At 43.5% G+C, this 27,585-nt stretch overlaps 1 protein-coding gene across 4 annotated transcripts in view; it reads left to right on the forward strand.

Annotated features, from left to right (window-relative positions):
• Positions 1–410: 410 nt before the first annotated feature.
• Positions 411–27,585, forward strand: part of RHOT1 (ras homolog family member T1) — a 41,290-nt gene continuing 14,115 nt past the window's right edge. The window contains exons 1-18 of one of the 4 annotated variants that reach the window (XM_077328740.1): positions 411–607; positions 9,592–9,650; positions 10,616–10,697; positions 12,525–12,568; positions 14,061–14,114; positions 14,918–14,970; positions 15,937–16,045; positions 16,231–16,332; positions 17,824–17,922; positions 19,360–19,468; positions 20,128–20,248; positions 20,774–20,858; positions 21,548–21,693; positions 22,270–22,370; positions 23,129–23,259; positions 24,145–24,228; positions 25,842–25,961; positions 27,149–27,351. In XM_077328740.1, the coding sequence (XP_077184855.1) occupies positions 571–607; positions 9,592–9,650; positions 10,616–10,697; positions 12,525–12,568; positions 14,061–14,114; positions 14,918–14,970; positions 15,937–16,045; positions 16,231–16,332; positions 17,824–17,922; positions 19,360–19,468; positions 20,128–20,248; positions 20,774–20,858; positions 21,548–21,693; positions 22,270–22,370; positions 23,129–23,259; positions 24,145–24,228; positions 25,842–25,961; positions 27,149–27,351 (1,739 nt within the window). In that variant the 5' untranslated portion in view covers positions 411–570. The remainder of the gene's footprint in view (positions 608–9,591; positions 9,651–10,615; positions 10,698–12,524; positions 12,569–14,060; positions 14,115–14,917; positions 14,971–15,936; positions 16,046–16,230; positions 16,333–17,823; positions 17,923–19,359; positions 19,469–20,127; positions 20,249–20,773; positions 20,859–21,547; positions 21,694–22,269; positions 22,371–23,128; positions 23,260–24,144; positions 24,229–25,841; positions 25,962–27,148; positions 27,352–27,585) is intronic. The other 3 variants (XM_077328737.1, XM_077328738.1, XM_077328739.1) reach the window with 3 other exon arrangements.

The raw sequence follows: 27,585 nt of genomic DNA on the forward strand, positions 1-27,585 counted from the left end.
TCCAGTGGCACCTTTAAGACCAACAAAGATTTATTCAGGGCGTGAGCTTTCGAGTGCAAGCTCTCTTCCTCAGACTAAGAACTCTTTACATGACAGGGAATATATAGCAAAATGCAATATAGAAGATGGGAATGTAATTCCAGGGGCTCCCCCAGGTCCTGCCTGGAGACTGGCATCCGCAGCGCTGAGTAGCTACCGCGCCGCTCTCTCTTCCCCGTTCCCCAATATCTATGGTGCCCCCTTCCTATTCCTTTGCCCGGGACTGTCCCCCGGCCGCCTTCCCAGGCACCTCCCTCCTTCCGACCCCACGGCCGCCCACGGCCCACCATAGGGGCGACACCGGCTAGAGCGGCTCCCTCCCGACAGCCAATGGCGGCGAGGCTAACCGGGCGCCGGAAGTCGGTGCCGCGCGCACTCCAGTCCTCTGGTCCGGCCGGAGAAAGAGGGAGGGGAGGCTGCGCGCCCCAGCTGGCGGTCAGGGGGTCGGCGGCGCTCGAGCGGTGCGAGGCTTCCCCCTTCCCCTCTTCTTTCCCGCAGGCCTGATGTGAGCGGGGCCCGGGAGCAGGAGCGATGAAGAAGGACGTGAGGATCCTCCTGGTGGGGGAACGTGAGTGCGGGGAAGGGAGGTGGGGCAGCCGGTCGGTCGCGGGCCGGGGGGGGGGGCGGCGGCGTGGGAATTGGGGCGCCCGCTGTCCTTCGGGCGGAGGGAAGGAGGCGCGGCTGGGGCTGGGCCCTGGGTAAGGCGCCTTGGAAAGGCTCCATACAAGAAGGGCTGGAGCCAAGTGGGTGTGGAGAGCGGTCGGGGAGAAAGGGAGAGGGGGAGGCAGGGGGTGTCAGGACTGGGGGGAGGGCTTTTGGGGGAGGGCAGCACAAGCGGCTAAGCTGAAGCAGGTCCCGGTGGACGGTTCTGTAGTAGGAGCTGAGACAGGCACGGGGAGAAGCAGCGTGGATGGTGTCTGTAGAAAGGATGCAGATCACTTGGAGAACCCCACGAGGCTTTTCCTCATACTGCCCCACCTCTTCCCGAGCACCGGACCTTCTCTGCAGTGGGGAGGAGGGTGGCAACCCCGAGGTGGGGCTTTTCCCATGGTGGTGCCTCATCCAGCAGCCCCTTGGTGTTGCCTGCCAAGTTAATATTCTCACAGACGGTCTTTCTCTGCGGTCTTTCTGCTTGGGGTTTTACAAGCTTTGCTGGCTTTAATGAAGTACATCTCAGGCCTCAGTTCAGTGCCTTAATACTTAAGTCTTTATGATAAGCTACCTAATTGCCATACTTTGTATGCATATTTTCTCAAATGGCCTTGACATGAAATTCCTTCTCCCTTATAACCCCCTAAGAATGTTAAGTTCAGGCAGCTTAAATCTGCTTGGGGTCCCTGGCGCCAGGTAGATAAAACTGGCCTGGGCCTTTTCAGCCTTGACCCCAACCTGGTAGACTGCTCTGCCTGAAGAGATTCACACAATTCCAGAGGCCTGCAGAAATGAACTCTTCCGCCAGGCCTATGATTGAGGCTAGGCAAACACCATAAAATGCTGGCCTCTCCACTTCAGATATCAATCTACAGGGACCACTCCAAACTTTGACAAACCCCCATAGGGAGACAACAGTAGGAGGCAGCTTTTGCTTTATTATTTTATCATGATGTATGGTTTTAAAATGTCCTATTGCCCTGTAATCCATGTTGAGTCTCAGCAAGAAAAGATGGGGAATAAATTAAGTAAGTAAATAAACAAAGGTAACCATTCCTTAGAAAGTTTATACATGAAATTTACCTTGTAAATATTTCTTTGTGATGTTTTTATTTTTCCTTCATCCTCACTCCCACCAGTTACTAAATGTTTAGTTGTGTTCTGTAGTACAAAATACCTCCGTTTTAAACTCGAGTTTTGTTGCTTTTAGTGTAGAATAGTATGATTTGGTACTGCATGCTTGGAGTGAACCTTAACAGGAGGTTTAGAACAAGACTTACGTTTAAAGATGCTTAAAATGGCTGTGAATTCTGTTGGGTTAGAACAGTGCACTTAGTGTTCGGTCTCACAGTTTGTTTTGTTGTTTGCCTGTGACCTTGGGGGAATCGACTCCCAGTACCAGACATAGACACCCTTTGTAGCCAAATGCAGTAGGGTTTTTCTTGAGTTGAGACTCTGCAGTCCATTACAAGCATTTGACATTCAGTGGAGGCTGGTTAAAAGCTACTTTGGGACTATGTAGGTCACAGCTACAGTTTGAGAATAAACCTGAACCTTGTGCTCTCCTCTTGACTCGGATTCCAGACTGTAAATGTTGTACCCACTGCATGCTTGCTAGCTAAGCTTAAAGCCCTCTGGGGGCAGAATAGCTATCTTTTCTTTGACTCCCTATCTAGGAGTGTATGTTGTATACTACTACTGATCCGTTGTGGGGTTTGGACACAGTAAACATATAAAGGTTGGCCCTGGCTAGTATTTGGATGGGAGACAACTGATCTGGAAGCAGGCAATGGCAAACCAACTCTGAACATCTCTTGCCTGGAAAAGTCAACTGAGATTTGACAGGACTTTCCACCACAACCACAAATGAAAAGATGTTGCCCCATGTGCTAGCTCTCAGACCTTTACTGCTGGTCTTTAGAATATCTGGAGACAGCTGAAATCACTGTGTTTTATTGCTGATGATAAAGAATGAAATTCCAGGTGTTAATATAGATCCAGCCTTGGTCCAGAAATGACCTAAGGCATTTTACCAATAAATCATCTTCAGCACTGTGGAGATTTTTGCGACTCTTTCTCAGCCAGATTCATACATTTAAGTGGTACTTTCACAAGAAGCAATGTTGAGTCTTTAGCTTTCATCCATTTAATGAACCATTTCTTTCTACCTGAACAATAGTAGTTTTGGGGTTTAGGGATACCTAAGCTCCCTCTTGGCATGAAATCTTGAGCATCCTGCATATTAAGTCTACATTTCTTTCAGCTTCAAATGAATGGATTAAACATTTTTTGCATAATTTTAAATTCCTGTATTGTAATAAGGATTTTCCAAAACAGGAAATTCAGTTAGGTGTAATTGACATTCTAAATAATTTTTACTGAACATTGATACAATTGCCTTTGTCTATAGAGATTATTTATTTATTATTATTTATTATTTACTGGAGAGCTAGTTTGGTGTAGTGGTTAGGAGTGCGGACTTCTGATCTGGAGAGCTGGGTTTGATTCCGCGCTCTCCCACATGCAGCCAGCTGGGTGACCTTGGGCTCACCACAGCACTGATAAAACTCTTCTGACCAAGCAGTGATATCAGGGCTCTCTCAGCCTCACCCACCTCACAGGGTGTCTGTTGTGGGGAGAGGAAAGGGAAGGTGACTGTAAGCCGCTTTGAGACTCCTTCTGGTAGAGAAAAGCGGCATATAAGAACCAACTCTTCTTATTATTATTAATTCATTATTTTTATTATTGTTTTTGTTATACTTTTAAGCTGCTACTCCTATCCTGCTGGCTCACAGTGGCTAGCAACAGATAAAAAAATACAATAAAATGCATAAAACCCCAGTCCCAATCAACAAAACCAACCCTCCACCCCACCGTGGTCTTCCTAGACTCCATGGATTGTGGTGTTAGAAGGAGATACCAGAGGAGGGGCAAGATGATCTGTCAGTCTGAGCCCAACCAAAAGACTGGCAGAACAGTCTTTTTAATGTTTTTAATCTTTCATCTCTCTCTCACTTTAGATCAGGGGTCCCTAACCCCCGGGTAGTATACTGGTATCGGACCGTGAAACCCTCAGTACTGGGCCTCAGTACTGCTGCGGGGGGCGGAGAGGGAGGCGCGGGCACCGGTACGCCAGCGGGCACAAACGCACAAGTGCAGCAGCTACGCACATGGGCATTTGCACTCGCCGGCACCCGGGCCTCCCTCTCTCCCCCCCCTTGCGGACCAGTCCCCAGCCCGAAAAAGGTTGGAGGCCGCTGTGTTAGATGACACATAGCTTTACTTTGTTTTGGAGAAGCAAATTCCCAAATATTTGACAACATTAATTTGGTTAACTGTATGCAATAGAGTTTGTTGTGCAGTCTGTTTTTAATGTGAAAAATGTTCAGCTTTTGTAATGTTTTGTAATATTTACAAATTCCTGTATTATATATTATATATACTAGTATCAAAGCCATTTTAAAAGGGGGTGGCAGGCAGGAGGGCGTGAGACGGTGGCTGCGGTTCCCTTTGGCCTGCAAAGCGGACTAAAGGGAGTGGGAAGTGCCCCTCCCCTGGTGGCAGCACTACTGCGGGAGGCTTCGTTGGCCCGGCAAGCACTCTCACCATGGTGAGAGCACTTCCCAGGCTAAAGGGAGTGGGAAGTCCCCCCGCTGGTGGCGACAGGGCTTTGCGGGCCGCAGCAAGGTTGCAAACTCCCCTCCACCCCGGCTCCCTCCCAGCAGGAGCGTACTTGCGGGCTCCAAAGCCCATTGCTGCCTCTCTCCTCTGGGCGACAATGGAGGCTACAGCCACAAGGCTTCTGGCAGGCAGGGAGGGAAGGTGGGAGCTGGAGGGGGAGGGCCCATCAGGGTGGACATGGACGGACAGAGCCCTGGACAGTCTCCTCCCAGGAATTGTTTCCCATATATAAGGGAACTTGAGACTTTTACATTGGCAAGCTGTAGTATGATGCTGTATGTGTATGAATTTGATTTAAAACAATAACTGTTTGCAGTTATTCCCTCTGAGATGCTTGTCAGATCCTTAGCACAAAAGGTTCTAAATATGGGTCAAATTGTAAACCCTCGCTTTATTGCTCTCATTCTGATATCTGAGTATGCAACCCTTTATTAATGCTCAATCGAATGTAGAAGTTTTTTTTTTTGCCCATAAAGAAACTGCTTCTACATTGTCAAAGGCCTTTTTATCATCGAAATACAAAATGTCAACTGAGATAATATTTTTAATATATTCAGTTAGAGTATGTTAAAAGGTTAGATATGTTTGAATTGTCTATGTGGTATAATACCACTTTGTGGATAGACATATAATTTGCTATTATATTTTTAAGCCTAGTGGAAAAAATTGTACTTCAGCAGGCTTACAAATTTAAAGTGTTACAGGTCTGTTAGCTTGTTTTTGGAAGTCACGTCAACTTTCCTCCTCTGCATGTTTTGGCAATTTTCCTACTAGTCTAATTTTGTTAATTGTGTTTAGCAAGGATTCACCTACATTTCGACATACTTTCTGTAATATGCTGTTATCAATCCGTTTAAACTTAGAAATTAATTTAAAGGACTTTATTGGTTTGTGTCCTTTCTGTTTTGTAATATCAGCTTCTTGATCAGTATATAATTAAAACAAAGACAGGATAATTTGGCTGATGGACAGCAGCCAGTGATAGCATGAAAGCTTATAGAGCAAAAAAGGATGAGTTATATGTTGCTTTATTCAGCCAGTAGGTAATGGGGTAAAAAGAGCCTCTTGTGGTGCAGAGTCGTAAGGCAGCTGTCTGAAAGCTTTGCTCATAAGGCTGGGAGTTCAATCCCAGCAGCCGGCTCAAGGTTGACTCAGCCTTCCATCCTTCCGAGGTCGGTAAAATGAGTACCCAGCTTGCTGGGGGGTAAACGGTAACGACTGGGGAAGGCACTGGCAAACCAACCTTTATTGAGTCTGCCATGAAAACGCTAGAGGGCGTCACCCCAAGGGTCAGACATGACCCGGTGCTTGCACAGGGGACACCTTTACCTTTAGGTAATGGGGTGGTGATGGGATTAGAATATGGATCATTGGGTCTGTTTGGTGTTGCCTGGCCCCATTAGGGATACATAAACTGAGGCTGAGAAGAGATTGTGTTTTCCTTAGGCAATACTAATCTATCTTGGATGGTCTGCCCCCTCCATGCCATCGTTAGGGCTGTGTAATATGAATAGCATAATTATTTCTAGCAGGAATATACAACCCTTAAGGTTGGAACATTCAACTTCCATGTCTTTGGAATGGAGGTTTTGCATTGCACCCAGCTGAAAGATCAAAAAAAGAGTGCTTGTAAATAGCACCTTGGTGGTATCAGGTGTATTTGTTTCAGTGCCTTTAGTCTTTGGATACCATATAGTGTCTGTGTTCAGCCAATACTTGTCCTGATTCCTTACAGATGTGGGTTGTGATGGAACACTATGGATGGCTTGATCTGCAACACAACCTTGTCGCTTGTTCAGAGCTTCTTTCCATGCTATCTACTTAATACTACAGTAAAAGCACAGAAAGCTTCCTTGGCTGATGAGAGGCAGGAAAACATATTTCGGATGCCTGTCACCTCTGCGCAGGAGAGAAATCTCTACTTCTGCTGACCTTAAATGCACCCTGCCTTCATGAGTTGCATTCATTTATATTTCAGAGGTCTCTTTTGTATGTAGCTAGCTCTCAAAGGTGATGTTCTTATTTGGATGCTGAAGGAAGCAAGGGGGGAAGATAAGTGATTAAATCTGAATAAACATTTGCAGAGGCGTTCAAAAATGCTCTTTTTTAAGTGAGATGATGTGACAGGCTTACCTGGTACATACCAAAACAAAGAAACTAGGTTGAACACCACACTGTATCATGTATAGCAGGGGCGACCAAACTGTGACTCTCCAGATGTCCATGGACTACAATTACCATGAGCCCCTGCCAGCATTAGTCCATGGACATCTGGAGAGCCACAGTTTGACCACTGCTGATGCATAGGATAAAGCAGTTTGGCATTTGATAAGTTGTTGTTTCAGGGAATTAAAATAGAATCAAATCAAGTTGGTCCAACTTAAGAGCTGTAGCTCTGTGTGCTTTAGGTAGAAGTGTTCCAGAGTAACATAGCCATGAAAGATCACTTGGCTTTTAAAAGCTGCATTGTCTCTCAAGCGTTCCTCAGCTTTCTTAGCATCAAGTGTGTAGCCATGTTAGTCTGAGGAAGTGTGCCTGCACACGAAAGCTCACACCTTGAGTACACCTTTGTTGGTCTTAAAGGTCCCATTGGACTCAAATTTTGTTGAGCTTTCTTAGCAGTCTGTGTCATGGGAAGCTAAGGGATTATTTATTGGAAAGCTTACAGCTGTGTTTAGTTGAAATTCTTGTAAACTAGCATGCAGGCCTCCTGGGGCCATAAAGGGATATAAATAGGTTCCTGATATGACATTCTTGCCTGCCTCCATATAGTGACCCTGTTATTCCCTGGTTTCCCATCCAAATACTGACCAGGGCCAACCCTGCTTAGCTTCTGTGATCTGACAAGATTGGGCAAACTTGGTCAGGGTGAGGTCATGAGCAGCACAGGAAGCAAATCAGGTCTGCAGCAGAAAGATGGAATCTGTTGAAATAATCCCACTCACCTTCTCCTTCAGTGGAAAATTTAGTTTGCATCCAGCATTAAGAAGAAGAAGAGCTGGTTCTTATATGCCGCTTTTCTCAAAGCGGCTTACAATTGCCTTCCCTTTCCTCTCCCCACAACAGACACTCTGTGAGGTAGGTGAGGCCAAGAGCCCTGATATTACTGCTCGGTCAGAACAGCTCTAACAAGACTGTGACTGGCCCAAGGTCACCCAGCTGGCTGCATGTGGGGGAGTGTGAAATCAAACCCGGCCTGTCAGATTGGAAGTCCGTGCTCTTAACCAATGCACAGTACTCTTAAGAGCATTCTGTTACTTCAAATGTTGTTGTCAGCCAGTCAGCCATGTTCGACTCTTGACGATCCCATGGTACAGCCGTCACCATGATCCCCTAGATACTTAAAGTAAATGGAGGGCTGGTGTTGCGTAATGGTTAGAGTGGTAGGCTAGGACAACTTGGGTTTGTATGCCCATTTTGACGTTGGAAGTTTTTGAATGAACTTGGCTCAGTCAGTCTTTTAATAGTATGGTGATTGTGAGGAGGAAGTGACGGAAGGGATCATGATATGATAAGCCACTTTGGATCCCCACAAGAGAACGAAGTGGGATATCAATAAAAATGCTACCATAAAAATTACTTACAAGAAGTGTTGGGCTGTGATACTTGGGAAGATTCTCTTCCCCCTTTCTTATCAGGCCCAGTGTGACCGAGAGGCTGTGCTGCTGCTGGGGGGTAGGCAAAGCATGACTCCCAGGTTGTGACATGGCTGCCAGACTCAGCATGGCTGCCAGCACTGATTTCATTGGGACTCCTGGGCTATGTAGCCACCAACACTGGACCCAGCATGGGTTTTTTTTAGGATCATGTAGCCTTCAACACTGTGCATAGCAGGGCTCTTGGGCTGTGCAGCTGCTGTTGCCAGGCCCAGCAGACTCCCGGGCTATACAGCTGCTGATATCAGGTTTAGTGCAGCCCTGAGGCTGCTGCTTCTTCACCAGTACTGGGGCCAGCATGGCCCTTAGCTCTCTCCTTATGCCACCTCTAAGCCCAGCACAACACCTGGGCTGCTTCACTGCTGCCTCTGCTGGGCCTACCGTGGCCCAGGGGATGTTTCACAGCACAGAAGGTAGGTAAAGAACACTCTTTGCATGTACATGGAGAATACTGTTTTACTCTTGGTGGGATTTTTAAAATAATAGATTTTAGATTTTTCTGCAGACTTAGGGAAAAAAATCTATTTTTAGATAGATTTCAGATTTTTCTGCAAACTTAGGGAAGTCACCCAAGTTTGCAGATAAATCTGGTTTTTTGCAAGTATGGCCCCGATCTGTAGATTTAGATATCCTCACCAAGGGAGCAAACTTTGGAAACTGATATGTAAATAACAGTATATCTTCAGTATATCTTCAGAAGAGTCCTCAAAGAATTGAAATTATAAAGTGACTCACAGAGTTGCTTATAGCTTGCCCCACTCCTTTACATATTGCCTGTAGCTAGAATTGTATTTTGTATTAACAGTATCAACGTTCTACACCAAAGAGGGTTAGATCATTAAAACTGAGCAAATCAAGCAAAAATGCGTGGTTAGTATATTTAGCATCTCTTGGTAACCACAACAGCTAAAGATTCAGGAAGTTGAATTCTGTATTCAGATTTTGTTCTGTATTCTTTTTGTGCTTGTTCAGAGTTATATCATATGTAAGCGGTTTGTCTTTAACCGTCTTATTTCTTGTCTAGTCCTGTTTTGATAGCATCTTTGCCTTGACATACAGATTGTGACATGACTAGTTGTCCTTCACCTTGACTGGAGTAGAAATGATGATTTTAAAACTTCTGTTAAACTTGTTTAACTTTTCACCCCTCAAAATATTATTTGTCTTTCATTGCATAGCAACATACTCTTATTTTCTGTAGACTAAAACAGACAAAATACTCTGTGTAAAATTGAAGCCAAGATTAATAATTATCCCCATGCTTCAGGGCTTCAAAACTAGCGGGTGGTAAGACTGTTGTTACATTAGTGAACATAACTTATTGAATGTGAGAATTTTATTTTTCTGTTCTAAAAGGTTGGGATTGCAGCATCATGGGGAAACAGTGATTCTACAAGCAGGGCATGTTTAGGGTACAAATACGCTGCTAGTCAGTGGCATGTCTAACCTAATTTCACACTGACCTGAAAAGTTTGTGCCTCAAAGCCCACAATTTGTAGATAGGTAGAAGTTAGATGCATAGTAGAGAAATCCTTCACTCATTCGTGTTTTCTAAATTTCACAGCCAGAGTTGGGAAGACATCTCTTATTATGTCTCTTGTCAGTGAAGAATTTCCAGAAGAGGTAGGATATCTGGGTAATATTTCTATTATGGAAAGTATTTCTGTTCAGAAGTTCCACAAAGAAAGTATAGGAGCTTTGGGTATCCCCAAAAGAGGCCTAAACCACAAAAGGATAGACTATCAATCACTGAATTATTATTTTTAGGACACTACGTGTTCTGTTATTTTTGTTTTGAAACATCCAGTGTACTTTTGTGAGGGAAAAATGACTAAGCTTTTCTGGGAAGCAGATTAATTGAGTTTTCCATGTTTGCTTGGAGAATGAAGCCCAGTAGATTTTTGTCATATTTTATTCATTATCCTGTAATGTTACAGTAATGTTTATCATAAAATTAGGAGTATAAATGCTACTAGTAGACATTTCCATCTCTAGTGTAAATGGCTATCATTTTAGAAATTTCAAGCCCCTTAGTTCAAACAGGCTATTATGTCATTGTTATAATTCCAGTTAGGATGGAATCTGCTTTTAGACTGGGCAGGATGAGATCCAGTTTCAAGAAAGGCTCAGAGTCCCTAGCTATTCTGGGTGTGGCAGGATGGATGTGGTGGATCATCAGAATTGATGTTGTCTTATCCCATTATGTTGTCCATTATGAACCTTCCTGTTTATAGGCTCAATCAAGGTGATACAGGGAAGGAATACTTTGAAGTGTTCGAATACTACCCTGTTCATAATGGATGTATTGACAAATTATAAGTGACTGTAATATAAATCCCATCCCATAATAAATAAATTGCAAATAAAAAAGTAGGCATTATCATGTACTGATTTGTGAAGTTGTTGAATGTTCACAATAGTCTGTAAATCAAAATAGCACGTTTTGGAGGAAGAAAAAGATCCTGAAACATTTAAGTATCACCTTTCTGTCAAGCTTTGTAATAACAACAAATGTAATGTGTGATGTTTTACTGGGCTGTGGGCCGTTGGTATTTTTGACTGACAATTTTCCCTTTTTGTAAACAAAGGTGCCTCCGCGAGCAGAAGAAATCACAATCCCAGCTGATGTTACTCCAGAAAGAGTGCCAACCCACATAGTGGATTATTCTGGTAATTGATCTTTTGGGTATTTCTTCAAATTAAGTTCTGAGACCCTCTTTTCCTTTGGGATCTCTCAGCAGTTGACTAGCTGTAAAAGAGAAGATATGTGGATGTTTATTTACAAGGGAAAACAAAAAGGCCAAGAAGTCAAGAAAAGCCCACTCATGTTAGGTTGCAGTCCAAAAAACCCCTTTCCTTTCTGCCACACTTCATACACTCCTTTCATTGATAGGATCTTTCTATTTCCATTTCCTGGTCCCCATATAGACTATCCTTTCCCGACCTTGCCCATGTAATTCAACATGCTGACAAAAAGGGAATACATGTACTTTTCAACCACTGACTAGAAAATCTATTCTACATGGCTGGTGCTCTTGGGCAGCTCAAGGCACATGGCAGTAGATGATGGGGGTTCTCAGGAGAGGATACACAGCAGCTATCGGAACTTCTGCCAGATATAGTGCTGTGCTGGTATTCTTCCACCTACTTGCAGGTAGAAGACATCAGCCATGGATTTGTGAATCTAGTGTTCAGCTACTAGGTGAAGAATTAAACTAGCCTCTGTGGAAATGCTGGAATGAAGGTGGGGGGGGGGGTTGTTCATGACACAGTTCTGTTTCAAGCTCAATTACCAGCTTGATCATAATACCACTTTTTGAAATGGGAAGACAAATGCAGTATTTCCCTTCAGGACTAAATCACAGGAAAGAAAGTGGATAGTACTCTGTGCTTTCAAGGACAAACCTGCTTCATACCTGCAGCATTTCTTAGCAGAAAAGTTGGGAGTGCCTATTCAGGACATACTTTCCTTTCAAAATCAAATTCTAGCTTCACAACGAACTCAAATCTTGCCTGATTTGCAGGGATTTACTGGTCCGCAATTTGCTATCTGGGGCGGTCCTTAGGGCTTCAGTTAACCTCTGAGGTTGGAGAGAAATAGAACTTGGCTGCTTTGGTTTACTTTTACAGCAAACCTTTTTTTAGTGAATGTGAAGCTCTAGTTCTGTCAAGCACAGTACTCCATTTCTACCAGATAACTTTGTGACTGGCATTTTTGGTAGTTTTCTAAAACTTATGATGTGCGTGTGTGTGTGTACACACAAAGATTAGCTTTCTTTGAATTCTAAACTTGGCTGCTGGTTACAGTTTCTAGTGACATCTAGTTGTGTGTTTAGAGCAGGCAGAAAAATTTTCTTTGGAGCAAAATTGTTCTTGGAGCATAACAATGTAGGAATGTTTTTAAAGTTTTCATCATGGACTGAAGTTTTTTTGTGGCATTCTTTACAGGTAACACTATATTCAAGAACACCTTTACAAATAAAATTATATTCAAGAATGTAACATTTTAGACATTATTTAAGAACACCTGCAGCAAGAGTCTTTAAGATTTTCATTGGTCCAGCATTCTTTTGTACTATTAGTATATATTTTCCATCTTAAGTTGAAATAGTTCACAGTGCATGGTATGTTTCACTGATCTAAGGCAGGGGTAGTCAACCTGTGGTCCTCCAGATGTTCATGGACTACAATTCCCATGAGCCCCTGCCAGCGAATGCTGGCAGGGGCTCATAGGAGTTGTAGTCCATAAACATCTGGAGGACCACAGGTTGACTACCCCTGATCTAAGGAACATCTGTCTTTCACCGCTGAGTCTGCTAACCTTATTACTTCATCTGTCATACAGAATGTTGCCTTGTAAACAGAAGTTGAGTCTGTATTTTTTAATGCTGAAAGCTTGATTTAAATTGGCACGTCTTTGTCTTTGTAAGCAAAACTGGTGAAATTGCCATCCCAGTGCAAATAAACAAGTTTTGAAAAATCTCCCGTTTCATGCAGAATCTGAACAAAGTGACGAACAGCTCCATCATGAAATAGCGCAAGTAAGTGAAATGTCCATCCACTCTGAAACACTTGAGTTTGTGTTCCACTGGAAAGCTTGTTGAATTTCTTCCTGGTGTCCAGTTAACTGCATGCAGGAGTGTAAAATGGGTTTGGCCTCTCAAATGGGGATCTTATGTTCTAATGTTTTGTACTGATACATAGATTGATTTGGACACAGAATAATCAAGATAGCTGGCAAAGCCCACAAGTTGTGAACGTTCTCCTACTATATTTGAGATTCTGTTAGTAGCTAATATGCCGCAGTCAGACCTGTGTCAAATAATTACTTGCAGATAAGCTCAGCCGATGTGTTTTTCTGTTTTGTTTTAATTCCAACCATCCAACTTCTGCAAGCTAGAACAAAGCATACAAGTTGTTGTTGTTAAGTGCGAAGTCGTGTCCGACCCATCGCGACCCCATGGACAATGATCCTCCAGGCCTTCCTGTCCGCTGCCATTCCCCGGAGTCCGTTTAAGCTCACACCGACTGCTTCAGTGACTCCATCCAGCCACCTCATTCTCTGTCGTCCCCTTCTTCTTTTGCCCTCAATCGCTCCCAGCATTAGGCTCTTCTCCAGGGAGTCCTTCCTTCTCATGAGGTGGCCAAAGTATTTGAGTTTCATCTTCAGGATCTGGCCTTTTAAGAAACATACAAGAGTCTTCAGCAAAACTGATTTTCTCTTTTTCTTTTTTTGGCGAGTAGAAAGTATTAGGAATTTTTAAAATTTATACCCCCTTTTCGCTGTTGACAATGAAATAACAAAGCATGAGATCTCTATGTTGTGTGAAAAGTATCCTTATATGGAGATTTCATGTTTGTGCTTTGAGGCCCCGTTCAGACCTGACAGTGGACCTCTTTGCCTTACTTGCACACATCTTCCCTCCCCTTTTTCTAGACAGCAGTCTCTATTGTCTCATGGCTTGGGAAGCTTTACATTCAGTGCCAGTTTTCAGTGCATCTGAACATGTATGCTGTGCTGGTGCTGTCTTCCGTCCTCTCGCAAACAGCTCAGTTGAAAGTCTCCTGGTCTGGGAAGCCTTCAGTTAACTCCAGCAGGCATTGAATTGCAGGGTCAGGGGAAATAAGATTCAGTTTCATCCCCACCAACAGTGATTCTAAACTGGATTTACAAAATTGAGAATCAGAATGTTGGTTGCTCCCTCAGCTGGGGAGCTTTCTCTGCAAGCACAGCGGATGAGTCATGTATGCGTCTGTCAAGGCAGAGGTTTCTTGTGATGCTTGAATGTGACATAATGGCTGCCTGAAATACATGATTTTTTAGTATGGTAGAGGGGGGGATTACATGATCATGGTTCTGACCTAGTCTAAGATGCACCAAGGTGTTTACACCCACAAATGTACCTCTGAAGGAAGATCGTCTGAATGTATCTGCTGACTAGTATCAGCTCTGACTAGCAGTTAAGCTGCCTGTTACGATTTTCATACATTCATATTCATCTAGCTAATCTAATTACGTCTTCTCTGTTCTAGGCAAATGTAATTTGCATAGTATATGCAGTTAACAACAAGAATTCAATTGATCAGGTAGGCTAAAAGTGTTTTTTTACTCTAGCTGATATTCAGAGTGTAGATCCTTTGATGTCAGACTTTCAGATACTTGGAGATGCTTCTGTACAATTAATTTCAAAATATTTAGGGGCGATTTTATAATTTCACCCTTTTCCTGTTGGGCTTGGGGCATGAAACTCATACTTCCCATCACTGGTCCTGCATTCCCCATTTTATATCCTGGGCTGGTGGTTCTTCCACAAGTTTTTCAGCTACTAGGACTTGCTTACCTTGCCCATCATCAGTGTTCCCGTATTCATTGTATGCTGTTTGGAATTTAAAAAGCATATGGTGAATGCTGCAGGGGAGGGGGGGCAGGGTGACTAGAGGTGCTAAAGATCAGGCACCTAACCATTGGTGTTGCACTCTCTTGGTGGTGTGCTTGTTTAAAAAATAGCAGAACTCCACCAGAATGCACCTGTGAGAAGTGTTGCAAACCCAACAAACACAAATTGATAACTTATTTATTATGCAAGGAAGGTTCCTGCAGAAAGGCTTGTTGCTGCAGTGTCCTTGGCTGATATTTCAACTTGTTGCAAAGAGATTTTGCATCTTTCACTCTCTTACCAAAGGAAAGCTATCCTAACTTCTGTGTGCCCTTCACATGCCTTTGAAAATGCTGTCCGTGCTTATATCCCCGGCAACTTCTTTACGAGCTCCTCAAGTGTGGCTTAAGCGTCCATTTAGAGGAGGTGGTGCCGTGAAAGTGTGTCCTTCAGTGGAATGGAAAGGATAGTCTGAGTGAATTTTTCCTTATTAGTACTAACTTGTTGCTTTAGGTGACGAGCCGATGGATACCTCTCATCAATGAAAGAACAGACAAGGACAGCAGGTACATATGAATCAACTTACCCACATTAAATGTCAGTGTGGCACAAAAACAGAAGCTGCTACTATACCAATAGCACACCCTGTAAAATAACGCCTGAATGCTTTGCTGCTCAGAGGATTGCAGAAATGTCCCAACACAGGAAAGATGGTCTATTTTCAACACATAGAATGTGTTCCTACATTATCTTTTACTATTGGTGAAATATTGATTTGTGTGAGTTTTGCATTGCTTTATGCTCCCTGGTGGCTGGTGATGTTCTTGTAGATGTTAACTGAGCTGAGAAAGATTCTCTGGTCCTATTGCTGCTTCTGAATTACTTAAGCTCCAGTAGTTTCATTTTGGTGACTGTAAGAATGAGTTTGGAGAAACCCGTAGTTGAGTTTCCAGATAGACTGACACGCTCATTTCCCACTTGGCTTAAATGGGCCCTAATGTTGTGTGGGGTCTTTCCTTGCTTGTCTGCTCCTTTTTAATGGTCAGGAGTGACTTAATTTTCCTAGAGTTAAAGTAGTTAAATTTATAGAAGACTTCCAATATGTCTTGTAATGCTGGATGCTTCTCAGTTAACTTATGCCTTAGAGAAGGTATATATGGAAATTTCCAAGTTGCATTGTTCCATAGTTCAAAGTTAACTCATATTTCAGAAGGCCAAATTGGAGCTCATGGTTTTCAGGCAGGTAGAATACTTTGTTAACATTAGGGAAAGTTCCTGAATTGGTGACTCTTTGCAACAGTTGTGATTGTGAATGGTTAAATAGCTTGTTAGCTGTAAATATTTTGTTAGAAGTCTAAGGAAAAGGTAAACCCTTAATTTTACACACTGTTACACTGGAGGAAGTCTGGTTTCAGGCACTCATTCCTTTCTATAGAATTCAATCCCAAGCTGGCTAGTACTGCAAAATAGATATTTTTAAAGGCAGGTAGATTTGTTTTCTGCTATGAGAACTTCTGTCCATGTATTTTCAGACTGCCTCTTATACTGGTTGGAAATAAATCGGATCTGGTGGAATACAGTAGTATGGAAACCATCCTTCCTATCATGAACCAGTACACAGAGATAGAAACTTGCGTAGAGGTAGTACAAGTTTTTCTTGAAATTCATACAGATTTAATGATTGCCATATTGACTTCGAGATAGTAGTGATGCATGTCACTGGAGTAGCTTTATCTTTTAATTAAATCCTTCTGTCCCTGCTTTTTTTCTGTTGTATTATACTACCAGCTTCCAAAATTGCTCACAATTTCACTCCCCCCCTACAGTGTTCTGCCAAAAACTTGAAGAATATTTCTGAGCTGTTCTACTATGCACAGAAAGCTGTTCTGCATCCTACGGGGCCCCTATATTGTCCAGAAGAGAAAGAGGTATTTTGATTATGCTTGTTCTGTAAAATAAGCCTTGAAGATAGCTTCCCAGAGGCAGTGTGGAAACCGCCACAGTAAATTTTCTGGCTAAAAGTAACTCGTAGAATCATAGAATAATAGAGTTGGAAGGTACCTACTGGGTCATCTAATCCAATGCAGGACTAAATGATTATGCAAGACACTCATCTGTTGTTTGTAGACCATATTTCCCAGCCCTTTAACACAAAAAAACCTGTGATAGCTTGCAGTGCCTTTTCTGGTCAGGGGGGTTGCAAAATAGGGATGGGCATGAACTGGCTCATGAATGAAAGTTCATGATGAATTTTTGCCCGTTCATAGTTCACAAAGCAATGTTCATGAAGAGCCACTAGGAATTTGCATGAATTTTAAGGCAGGTTGTGGCAGTTCATTAAGCACAGATAACAAGGATTTAAATGGTTCAAAGCCATTGCATTTCATTTTTCAAAGCCATTTAAACCCCTGCTTTCTGCTCCCCACAAACCAATACAAATAGGTTCAGTTTGCGGCCCTACCTCCCAGTTCATGGTTTGACCATGAACCACAATTCAAGCTGCAAAAAATGTGATTTGTGTCCATCTCTATTGCAAAGATCCCTCCCCCAAAAAACATTTGTTACTATCATTTAGCAAAACATCTTTATTTGATACAATGAAATTGGCAAATATTTAGGATATTCAATATTAACTGAATAAGAATCTCAAGTATCAGCAATTACAGGCAACAGACCACAGAATATTTTTGCAGGAGAAAAGTGGTGGTGGTGGTGGGGGGGTTTGGATCAACAAATGATGTGGGATCTTAGCATTTTTCCATCCTCTGTTCTATAATTAATGGCAGGTAGGGTGCCCTAGTATAGTCACATCTTGTGGATTTTATAGGTCTCTCTGTGTATGTATAGGGTAGCATAAGTTAGTGGCACCCATGTTTCTTCTTTGGATATACAGTTCTGGCAAATATTTTCTTGCAGTGAACCACAGTTTAGCCAACAACAGAACTTGTTATTGCTTCGTTTTCTGTATCCCATTGCTCCCTAGGTTCACGGCATGGTTGGTTGAGGATGTTTTCTAGAAAAACCCTTCTTAACTCCAAATTTTTCATCTTTGTAGTGTCTAATTGAATCTTCAACTGAAAAATACTGAGCCTGATAGTTCTAGAGAACTGAAATATTGATCCTCCTTTCCTTCATGTAAGGCATCAGACAGCTGTAATCAGTATAGGTAGTTTAAGGGATGAGCGTGTTACAAAGAACTTAGAGAGTGTTCACTTGTTGAACCTTTTACAGTCAGATGTTTTATTTCCACTCTAGCCATGGAATGAAAATTGACCGCCGTATTTGTAATTAAAGAAGGATTTTGTACCAGATTTAGTTATCTCAGTACAAGAAGCAAGATGGGAGTAGGTGATACTTAGAAATAAGATAATAAGATAATGGAAGAAAATAATTCCAACTCACTGTTTCTCAAATTTTAGATGAAACCTGCCTGTATAAAAGCTTTAACCCGGATCTTCAGAATTTCAGATCAGGATAACGATGGTACTCTTAATGACGCAGAACTCAACTTCTTTCAGGTATATTTCCGCTATTTACTGGTCCAGCACCCTCACCACTATACCACATTGGCTAAAGCTGTTGCTTCTGTTACCTCTGACTACACAGCAGGACATGTATATTCTTAGTGTTTGCAGAGATGAGCAAGTCTGGGGGGAAACCAAAGCCCTAACAGGCCAAACAAATTCCCTTTCCCCCCTGAGGACTTCTTTTTTTGTTTTAAATCTGGGAAATTTTAGGGATACCAAGTAAATTCTAAAGTAATTTTAGTAATTAAAGATACATAGCATAAGTCCAAAGACTTTTTCTGAATTTTTAAAGTGGAAATTTTGGGGAGCTTTAAAGTAATATTTCCCCCCTTTTAGAATAAATGAAATGCTTTTAAAGACAAGGCTTTTTAAAATCAACATATATAGTATGGAAAAGTCTCAGAACTTTTTCAGGGAAAATGGAAATTTTGGCGAACCCTGAAAGATTCCTATGAGATATCCTTTTCTTTCAGGATAGATGGATAGATGGGTTATGTTAGGGTGCAAGAGTCTGCAGTTCTTTCTCTTGTTTTAGAAGCATATACATCTACAATTCTGCTTGTAGAAAACTAAGGCATTTGTATTTTAGAACAGTGGTCCCCAACCTTTATTAGGCTGGGGACCGGCAGGGCATCGGGCCGCGCCCGCGGGGACCGCGCCCGCGCGTGCCACGCCCACACTTCTGGCCGCGCCCACTCATCGAGCCGCGCCCGGCCGCGCCCACGGATTGGGCCACGCCCGCGGATCGGGCCGCACCCGCGGGCCACAGGCGCGGCCTGCACGGGCACAGCCCGGCCCTGATTCCCTCTCCCCGCCCTCCCGCAGTAAGTAGCTTCCCGGGCCGCAAGCTTGCGGCCTGGGAAGTTTTTTACTGCGGGGGGGGGGGGGCGGGGAGAGGGAGCTGCGGCCCGCAGGTTGGGGACCACTGTTTTAGAATTCCATCACTGTGCCATTAATGCAGTTTTGTGTGTTGTCTATGCCGGTGGTCCCCAACTACCGGGCCGCGGCTCCCTCCCCCCCGCCCCCCCCCCCCGCAGTAAGAAACTTCCCAGGCCACAAGCTTGTGGCCCGGCAAGCTTCTTACTGTGGGAGGGGGAGGAGAGGGAAGCAGGGCCATGCATGGGCCATGCGCTGCCGAAAACACACATGCACGGCACTCGCCCTCCCTGCTGCCGCCGGTCCCCAGCCTGAAAAAGGTTGCGGACCACTGCTCTATGCTGTTGAAGCAGCAAACTGCTATAAGTTTGATATGAAAGTATGCATTGCCTGTATCTCAGTTTTCCCCTAGAATTTTTTTTCCCTTGGGGAAAACCCACAGATTTTCCCCATGGTTCCCATTTCCAGAAACTTTACCTTCTAGTGTTGTGCATGTGGTCATATCCTCATATCCAAGGCTTTACTTGAACTATTTCAAATATCCCTTTTCAGCGAATCTGTTTTAACACACCATTAGCACCTCAGGCGCTGGAAGATGTCAAGAATGTAGTCCGGAAAAACCTTAGCGATGGAGTTGCGGATAACGGTTTAACGTTAAAAGGTAGATGTGCCATGCCTTTGCATTAAAATACAAGTATGGGATCGAATGCATTGATAACTGAGCAATGAGATGAATGTAGGTGTTTCGTGCGTTTCAGAAGCAACGAGAAGAGACAGGTACGACCTCTTTGTTTTGTGTTGCCTGTGCAGAATAAGGGCTTTTTTTACAGTTGGTTGGATTGCCTGGTCAGTTGGCATATCAAAAAATGACATAAAGGTGGGAAAAGGCTTAAGTTCTTTCCCCTCTCCTCAGCTGTCACGTCATGCTATCTGTTGTACTGTGCCTGCATTTACAGTATGGCCTAGACTAGGGGTGGCCAAACTGTAGTTCTTCGAATGTCCATGGACTACAATTCCCATGAGCACATGCATTGTAGTCCATGGGCATCTGAAGAGCCACAGTTTGGCCACTCTTGGTCTAGACAGAGAGGCTGTCCTGCCTTTCCTAGTAAAGGAAACCAGCTTCTGGTGTTGTGGCCACTAGAGTTACAACCCGGAACACAGTATTGCTTACAGGAATGGGCTTCTTGAATAAGTCTTGTAGGGAGATTTCACTGTCTGCATGTTCTGAGTATCTGCATTTTATATCTAAAAACCCTCTTTTAAGTGTCCATTGTGTGTGTACCCAGACCCAGCAATTGAAGAGCTTTGTCTTTTCAGGCTTTCTTTTTCTACACACACTTTTTATTCAGCGAGGGAGACATGAAACCACTTGGACAGTGTTGCGGCGATTTGGATATGATGATGATCTAGAGCTCACTCCAGAATATTTGTTTCCTGTGTAGGTATCAGTGGGGTGTGTGTGCTGAATTCTAAACCCACAAGCAAGTCCTGTTTGTATTGTATGGCTGGGAAGCTGTTCTAAGTCAGACCCAAGGTCTTCCAGATTGCTTCCTGCAGTGGCCCAAACAAATATTTCTCGCTTTCCTAGTAATGAATGTGTAGAAACCGTTTTATACAGTATATTATGTGGGGTAATGGTTAGTTCAGTTTGTTAAAGAGGCAGTTGGATGACTGCTGGGTGACTAGAGAAAGAAAAAAGAAGCGTAGATACCTACCAACTACTTGACCTTGATGAAAAGTCTCTGTGGTGCAGCTCCTAGGAAGACCTGGGTACCAAATACCTGTTGGGTCCTGAAGCTTACCAAATAACTTTGAGAAATCCTTCCCTACTTAAGTTCCATAATGCATGCTGCCTTACTCAGCAAGTAATGGTTAGTGGATAACAAATTATGAAAAGGTGTTAGGTAAAAATTTTTTAAAAGGGGGTTCTGCATAAATGTTAATAGATTCTCTGTCTAACTAGGTTAAAAATACCTTCTGACTGCACGACAGAATTGAATCACCATGCATATCTATTTCTGCAAAGCATTTTTGATAAGCATGATTTGGTAAGTTTTTAATCTGGATTAGGAGCTACTTTCATCAGCAGTACTGAATTATAGCTGGGGAGAGAAGGTGACCTTTCAGGATTTTTAAAATAATCTCTTGTATCTGAAACACTTAACATATTTTGATGTGTAGCCTGTTTCAAACATTTCCCAAGGTGTTCTATAACCAATTGTCTCCTTGTCTCAGAGGCTCATAGATTCTAAGCCAATAGAGGCAGGGGTTCAAGAAGTTTGAGTGCCGTTTGTAGATAAATCATAAAATAAAGTAATTAATGTTTCATTTTTGTATGTTTGTACATGTAACAGAGAGCCTCTTGTGGCGCAGAGTGGTAAGGCAGCAGACATGCAGTCTGAACCTCTGCCCATGAGGCTGGGAGTTCAATCCCAGCAGCCGGCTCAAGGTTGATTCAGCCTTCCATCCTTCCGAGGTCGGTAAAATGAGTACCCAGCTTGCTGGGGGATAAACGGTAATGACTGGGGAAGGCACTGGCAACCCACCCCGTATTGAGTCTGCCATGAAAACGCTAGAGGGCGTCACCCCAAGGGTCAGACGTGACCCAGTGCTTGCACAGGGGATACCTTTACCTTTACATGTAACAGACCTCTGCCTGAAATGAAATCAATCTTTGTGAACATGCACACGCACAAACAGCAGCACCATTTCTCTGTTACATCCCTTTTGATTTTAGGACCGAGATTGTGCTTTGTCTCCTGAGGAGCTCAAAGATTTGTTCAAAGTTTTCCCTTACATACCATGGGGACCCGATGTCAACAACACCGTTTGTACAAACGAAATGGGCTGGATAACGTATCAGGGATTTTTGTCTCAATGGACGTAAGTGCAACACACAGGTACTTAAACTGCAACACTCCCAGAGCCAGCCTGCTTCTTGTGAAGACTGTAGGGTGGGGGTGTAGTAGACTTTGTCTAATGAGTCTTCGAACTCGGGGCCTCATTTTGCAGTTAACAGAACCACCCGGTGAAGCTGATTTTCCTAGGCTGCATTCATAGCATGCCTGGCTGGATGCTTCCTTTCTAAACACCCTACATAGAGAGAAGCAGCATGCAACCAGTCTCCTTCTGCCTTTCTCCATCATTGTATTTCTCTGTCAGTGGGAACCATTCAAGCATGCGGCTCCAAATCTTCAAACAGCAGGCAGTTATGCCCAAAAGAGATCAGAGGGAGGGAGATGGTGTGTAGCTCTGAGAAGCTCTACTCTGGCCTTCCGCTCTGCCTGTTTTAGGACTGGTTTATAGATGGAAAAAATTAAAATGGTTGATTTCTCTGTAGGCAAATGTAATTCTCCCCCCCACTGCGCTTCTTTGAAGTCTTCAGTGCCTTGTTACAGAAGCCCAGGTTCCAGTGACATTTTCTAACTAATTAAAACAGTTCTCCCCCCTCCCCTCCAGATTAACTACATATTTGGATGTACAGCGCTGCCTTGAGTACTTGGGCTATTTAGGGTATTCAATATTAACTGAACAAGAATCTCAAGCATCAGCGATAACAGGTAAACAGGCTGCAGTATTCAGAATATTTTTGCAGGAGAAAAGTAGAGGGGTATGGGATGGGGCATATTTTGAATCAACAGACGATGTAGCATCTTAGCATTTTTAAATGTTCTATAATTAATGGCAGGTGTGGTGCACTAGGATAGTTGTCTCATCTTGTTGATTTTAAAGGTCTGTGTGTATCTAGGGCAACATAGGTTAGTGGCACCCATGCCCCTTTTTTGGACATGCAGTTCAGGTTGTAAGAAAGGGTGGGTGAGAAAGACAGAAGGTCAGTGGAAAGGCTTGGGGTTATGGGTTGGGTTTTCAAGAAGATCTAGTATGTCCAGGTAAAAAAAAAAAGTGTCTTTAAGAAGAGACACATAGAAGAGAGATCACTGCTGCATCATGGGCTGGCAGGCTTAAGGGGGTTCAATTGGCTTATACAGGAGTGAGAGCAGTGAACTAATTGGTGAGCGAATTTTGCACGACTTCAATTTAGGAGTCAGTTGTCCAGCTACAGATTTCCCGATTAAAGATAGATTTGCAGTTTGGAAAGCCTCTCGCTAAGGGTACAGAAAGGAGTGTAATTTTTGCTGGTTCCTCCCTTTGTGGTATTTTCGGGGTCAACTTTTCACAGAGTATTCTGTGCTGGAGGAGGAGGGAGACAAGGGGTTTGTGTTCCATGAATGCGTATCTCTTTTCTCCATGGAAATTTCCAGTGGATTCAAGTCATAGCTCTTCTGTGTGCTAATGTGTGTGAAATCTATTTTTTAAGTGACTAGGGACAAAAAGATTGACCTACAGAAAAAACAGACTCAGAGGAATGTTTTCAGGTGTAATCTCATCGGGATGAAAGGCTGTGGGAAGAGTGGAGTCCTCCAAGCACTACTTGGAAGAAACCTGATGGTAAGACTATGTCTCTCTCATCCATAAGTATCCTCCATAGCACCAATACTACACTGCTGTTGGGAAGAAGGTTTTGTGGCACCTACTGCAACAGCCTTGCAAATAGATGTTCTGCTCCCTCTCTTCGGTCTGCTTGCTGCTTCTGTGCTGCTGAAGCAAATGGGGCACCATTGCCTCTCCCAGGCCCAGAACGGTTTGGAGACACAGCTGCAGCATCCCCATAGCATTTCTTCCCCGTTAGAAGAAGTACTGCATTAAAGAGGTTGCTTCATGACCAGGAAAAACAGGTAGACTTAGTGTAGACTGTAAATGAGGCTGTCCATGTTTGTTTGGCTCTCACTTATCTAGGGTTGGGCAGAACCCCCCCCCCAAACATGGGCTTTTATGCATGTGAAAGCAGTTTATTTGTTGAAATTCTTGTCCTTTTTAGTTGCATAATGTGTGTGCGCTCTATGCTGGCATTTCTCCTTCATTTTATCCCCCCAACAACCCTGTGAGGTAGGCCAGGTGGAGTATATGTGACTGGACCACGGTCACCCAGGAAGTTTCCAGGGCCAATTGGGGAGTTGAACCTGGGTCTTCCACATGTGCTCTAACCACTATACCAAACTGGCTAATGCTGATCATTAGCTGGAAAGAGCAGCATATTTATAATTGTTCCTTAGGCTGTTGGTTAAATGATAATCTTTGCTAGAATATTGTTCATGTTGTGTCCTGTTATTGCCCCCCCCCCCACATATGGCCTTTGACTGAAAGATTTCTGATTTTGTTTTAAACATGGTGTGTTACAGTCGGATTGAGGAATCTCAGTTGTTTTGCCAAATTTAGTTCATGGAAGGGAGCTGGCTGCTCTATAAAATGTGATTTTTTTGTGTGTGCTTTCAGAGACAGAAGCAAATACGTCCAGACCACAAGTCTTATTATGCAATTAATACAGTCTACGTATATGGACAAGAAAAATATTTACTGGTAAGGCTACATCAATCTAGATTAGCATATAGCTTGGGTACTTTTAAACCTGAGCCTATAGCATTTAGTGGCGGGGAGTCATCTCTCGGGTTGTGCTGAAAGGGCTGGCAGAGGTTAAGCCTGAACATAGAGGCATGGAGAGTAGAGTCATGCAACACATCTGCTATCCCTGCTTCTCCATCATTGTAGCTGCTGGGCCATTGCTGTGTGTCCTGCTCTCCCCCCCCCCCCACCAGCATTGTATATCCCTAGAATGTTGCCCTCAAGTTGCAGCCAATTTATGCAAGCCCCAAAGGGTTTTCAGGCCGCACCAGCAGAGGTGGGTTGCCATTGCCTATCTCTGTGTAATGACCCTGGACCTCCTTGGCAGCCTCCCATCCAACTATTATCCACGGCTTACCCCACTTAGCTTCCAGGATCCGATAATATTTAGGTTGGCTTGGGCTTGCATGTAGTCCCAGTAAAAATCAATACAGTGTGACAGTAGCATGACTTAAACCAGCAATAAAGAGATCATTAAAATTCAGCACGTAAAATGATCAACGTACGAAATGTATGTATAATTTTAAAAGCCTGTAAGAATGGCCAGCTTAACTACAAACCAACAGCTAGCTAATTCAGCGATCACAGCAACAACATTTGCTAGATGCCTGGAGTAAATGTTTTTTTCTTGGCGTTGGAAACTTAAAAACGGTGACAAGTAGATGGGTTGCGAAGGATTCAACAAATGGCATTCTGTAAAGGGAGGCACATGCCACAGAGGTTGTGAAGCAGAAATTACTGCTTCTGTTGGTTTATACAGGAGCAGGCCGGCATTTTACTCAGGGACCTGTCCCTCCAGGGCAGGGGTAGTCAACCTGTGGCCCTCCAGATGTCCATGGACTACAATTCCCATGAGCCCTTGTCAGCGAATGCTGGCTTGACTACCCCTGCTCTAGGGCGCATGACAGCATTTAAGGATGGCACCACAGTGATGTGCTGCATTAAAGCAATATGCGTTCCTGGAAAGTAGAATGATTCAACATGCTGAACAGTGATATGAAGGCACGATCCCATCAGAGCCCACAGCAGAACAGCAACAATGGCAGCCCTGGATTCCTATTACGTAGCATTTGTGTATCTGCAGATTGCCAGTGGGCGTTTATAACGCATATAGATACAGAGAAAGAATGAGGGGGCAGTGATGGTATTCTGCAGTATAATCAAAGAAGAGGCAAAGCCAAGGAGAATGGCACCCTTCTTATTACCTCTGTCGTTGTAGGCACCTTCCTCCCGGCCTGGCTTCCCTCTGGGCTTTGGAGCTCGGGTGCTGGAAGGAAAGTGTCTGAAGAGCATGAAGAGAAGCATTCAGCTCCACTCAGCTGAATGCACCATTAATATAAAAATCAGACCCGCATCACCCCCTGCCCCATACATGGAGCAGGGATGTATACTATAAATGTGGTTGCCCGTGTAGTTTGGCTCTCACTTTTCTGCGGTTGGTTTGAACCCCCATAAACATGGGTTTTGCGCATATCAGCACATTTTGTGTATGCTTTATAATACAGAGAAAGCAGGCCAGATGTGAAGTCAAGTTTATTCGTATTAATTGCAATTCTTGTCTTCCTTTTTAGTTGCATAATGTGTGTGAATCTGACTTCTTATGTGATGCTGACACCGTATGTGATGCTGTGTGCCTGGTGTATGATGTCAGCAATCCCAAGTCCTTTGAATACTGTGCCAGGATGTTTAAGGTTTGTATGTGGCCCTCCTATCTCGTAATGGCAATATCAATCTGAAACATAGATCTCCTTTGAGATGGTCTCAGTTCAATGGAAGATTGGGGGGAAATTTTAGAGAGGTAATATACATCGTCCATTTACCTGATGCATTTGATTCAAGGTTGATTTTTTAGGCAGCACAGAGTCCTATGACTTTTTGCCCTCAGCTTATGCAAAAGCCTTGTTCAAATGGTCTAGTTATTCTGGGCGTGTGTTTCTCCATTCTGTACTCTGAAAAGAGGAGTATGGTAGGCTTCATCTTAAAGCTGCTTCAGATACAATGATATCCCTGCTCCAAAATGACCATGTGGGGTAGTCAAACTGCGGCCCTCCAGAGGTCCATGGACTACAATTCCCATGAGCCTCTGCCAGCATTCACTGGCAGAGGCTCATGGGAATTGTAGTCCATGGACATCTGGAGGGCTGCAGTTTGACTACCCCTTTTCTAGAAGATTATTCGATTCTTCTTCGTTGACTCTCTGATACGATTGTCTTTCATGAATGCAATGTAAATGTGAATGCTTTAGGGAGCTAAGGGTGAAATGCATCTTATTGCACATGTACACACAGGAGTTACTTCTAAGGGTCTTCCTACTCCAAAGACTTGTATGTGATATTTTCATCTGCAGGTACAGATTTCACAAACTTTGTAAGTCCTCTGAAGCAGAACATTGTTCCCCCAAACAACTTGCAACTTCGGATGTTTCATAACAGTTTTGTTGGTGTTCCAAATTTAAAATTAACTGCAAAATTGACTTAATTCAAATAATACAGCAAGTCGCTTCAACGCTGCATTCCTAAGAACAATTTCTTGCATGTTCCCCGTTGATTTCAGTGGAAATCACTGTCAGCTAAACATGCTTAGGATTGCATTGTAAGCCTCTGAATGTGTTTGTGTGGCAAAAGTTAACAGCCACGATCCCAGAGCTACTTAGGCTTATATTAACAGGTTTTTTCCAGCAGATCCCAATTCCTATCGCAAAGGGTGAGTTTCAGAAGCAGTTTTCAGTGTTGCTGTTAGTGGAACGGGAGCGTAGAGTCCTCTTGTGCTTATATGCAGCTTAACAGTTCTGTGATGCCAGTGTATAAATTTGACTAGGCTTGTAGATCTCCCTCTTTTTTTTTTTACTTCTCACCTTTTACGAACTTTAAATCTCCAGCAACACTTCATGGACAGCCGAATACCGTGCTTAGTAATAGCCGCCAAGTCAGACCTGCATGAAGTTCGGCAGCAGTACAGTATTTCTCCAGCTGATTTCTGCAAAAAACACAAAATGCCTCCACCACAAGCCTTTTCTTGTAACACTGTTGATGCGCCCAATAAGGACATCTTTGTTAAGCTGACAACGATGGCCATGTATCCGTAAGTACCCGAAGCGCCTTAAGGCTCCTGCTGCATGGACCACCGGTTTGCATGCTGTTCTCACCATGAGGATGGAACTCTCTGCCTCCACGGAACTGCGTTTAGCAACAGAGGGGGAGATATTAGCGATGCAACTAGAGGAAAACGTTTTACACTAAATTGGCCAAGAGAATACAGGATTTCAAAAGAACTCCTTATCTGCCATCTGTTGCTGCTAATGCACTTTTAATCAAC

This window comes from Paroedura picta, chromosome 3, assembly GCF_049243985.1.
Source record: "Paroedura picta isolate Pp20150507F chromosome 3, Ppicta_v3.0, whole genome shotgun sequence".
NCBI classification, from domain to species: Eukaryota; Metazoa; Chordata; class Lepidosauria; order Squamata; family Gekkonidae; genus Paroedura; species Paroedura picta.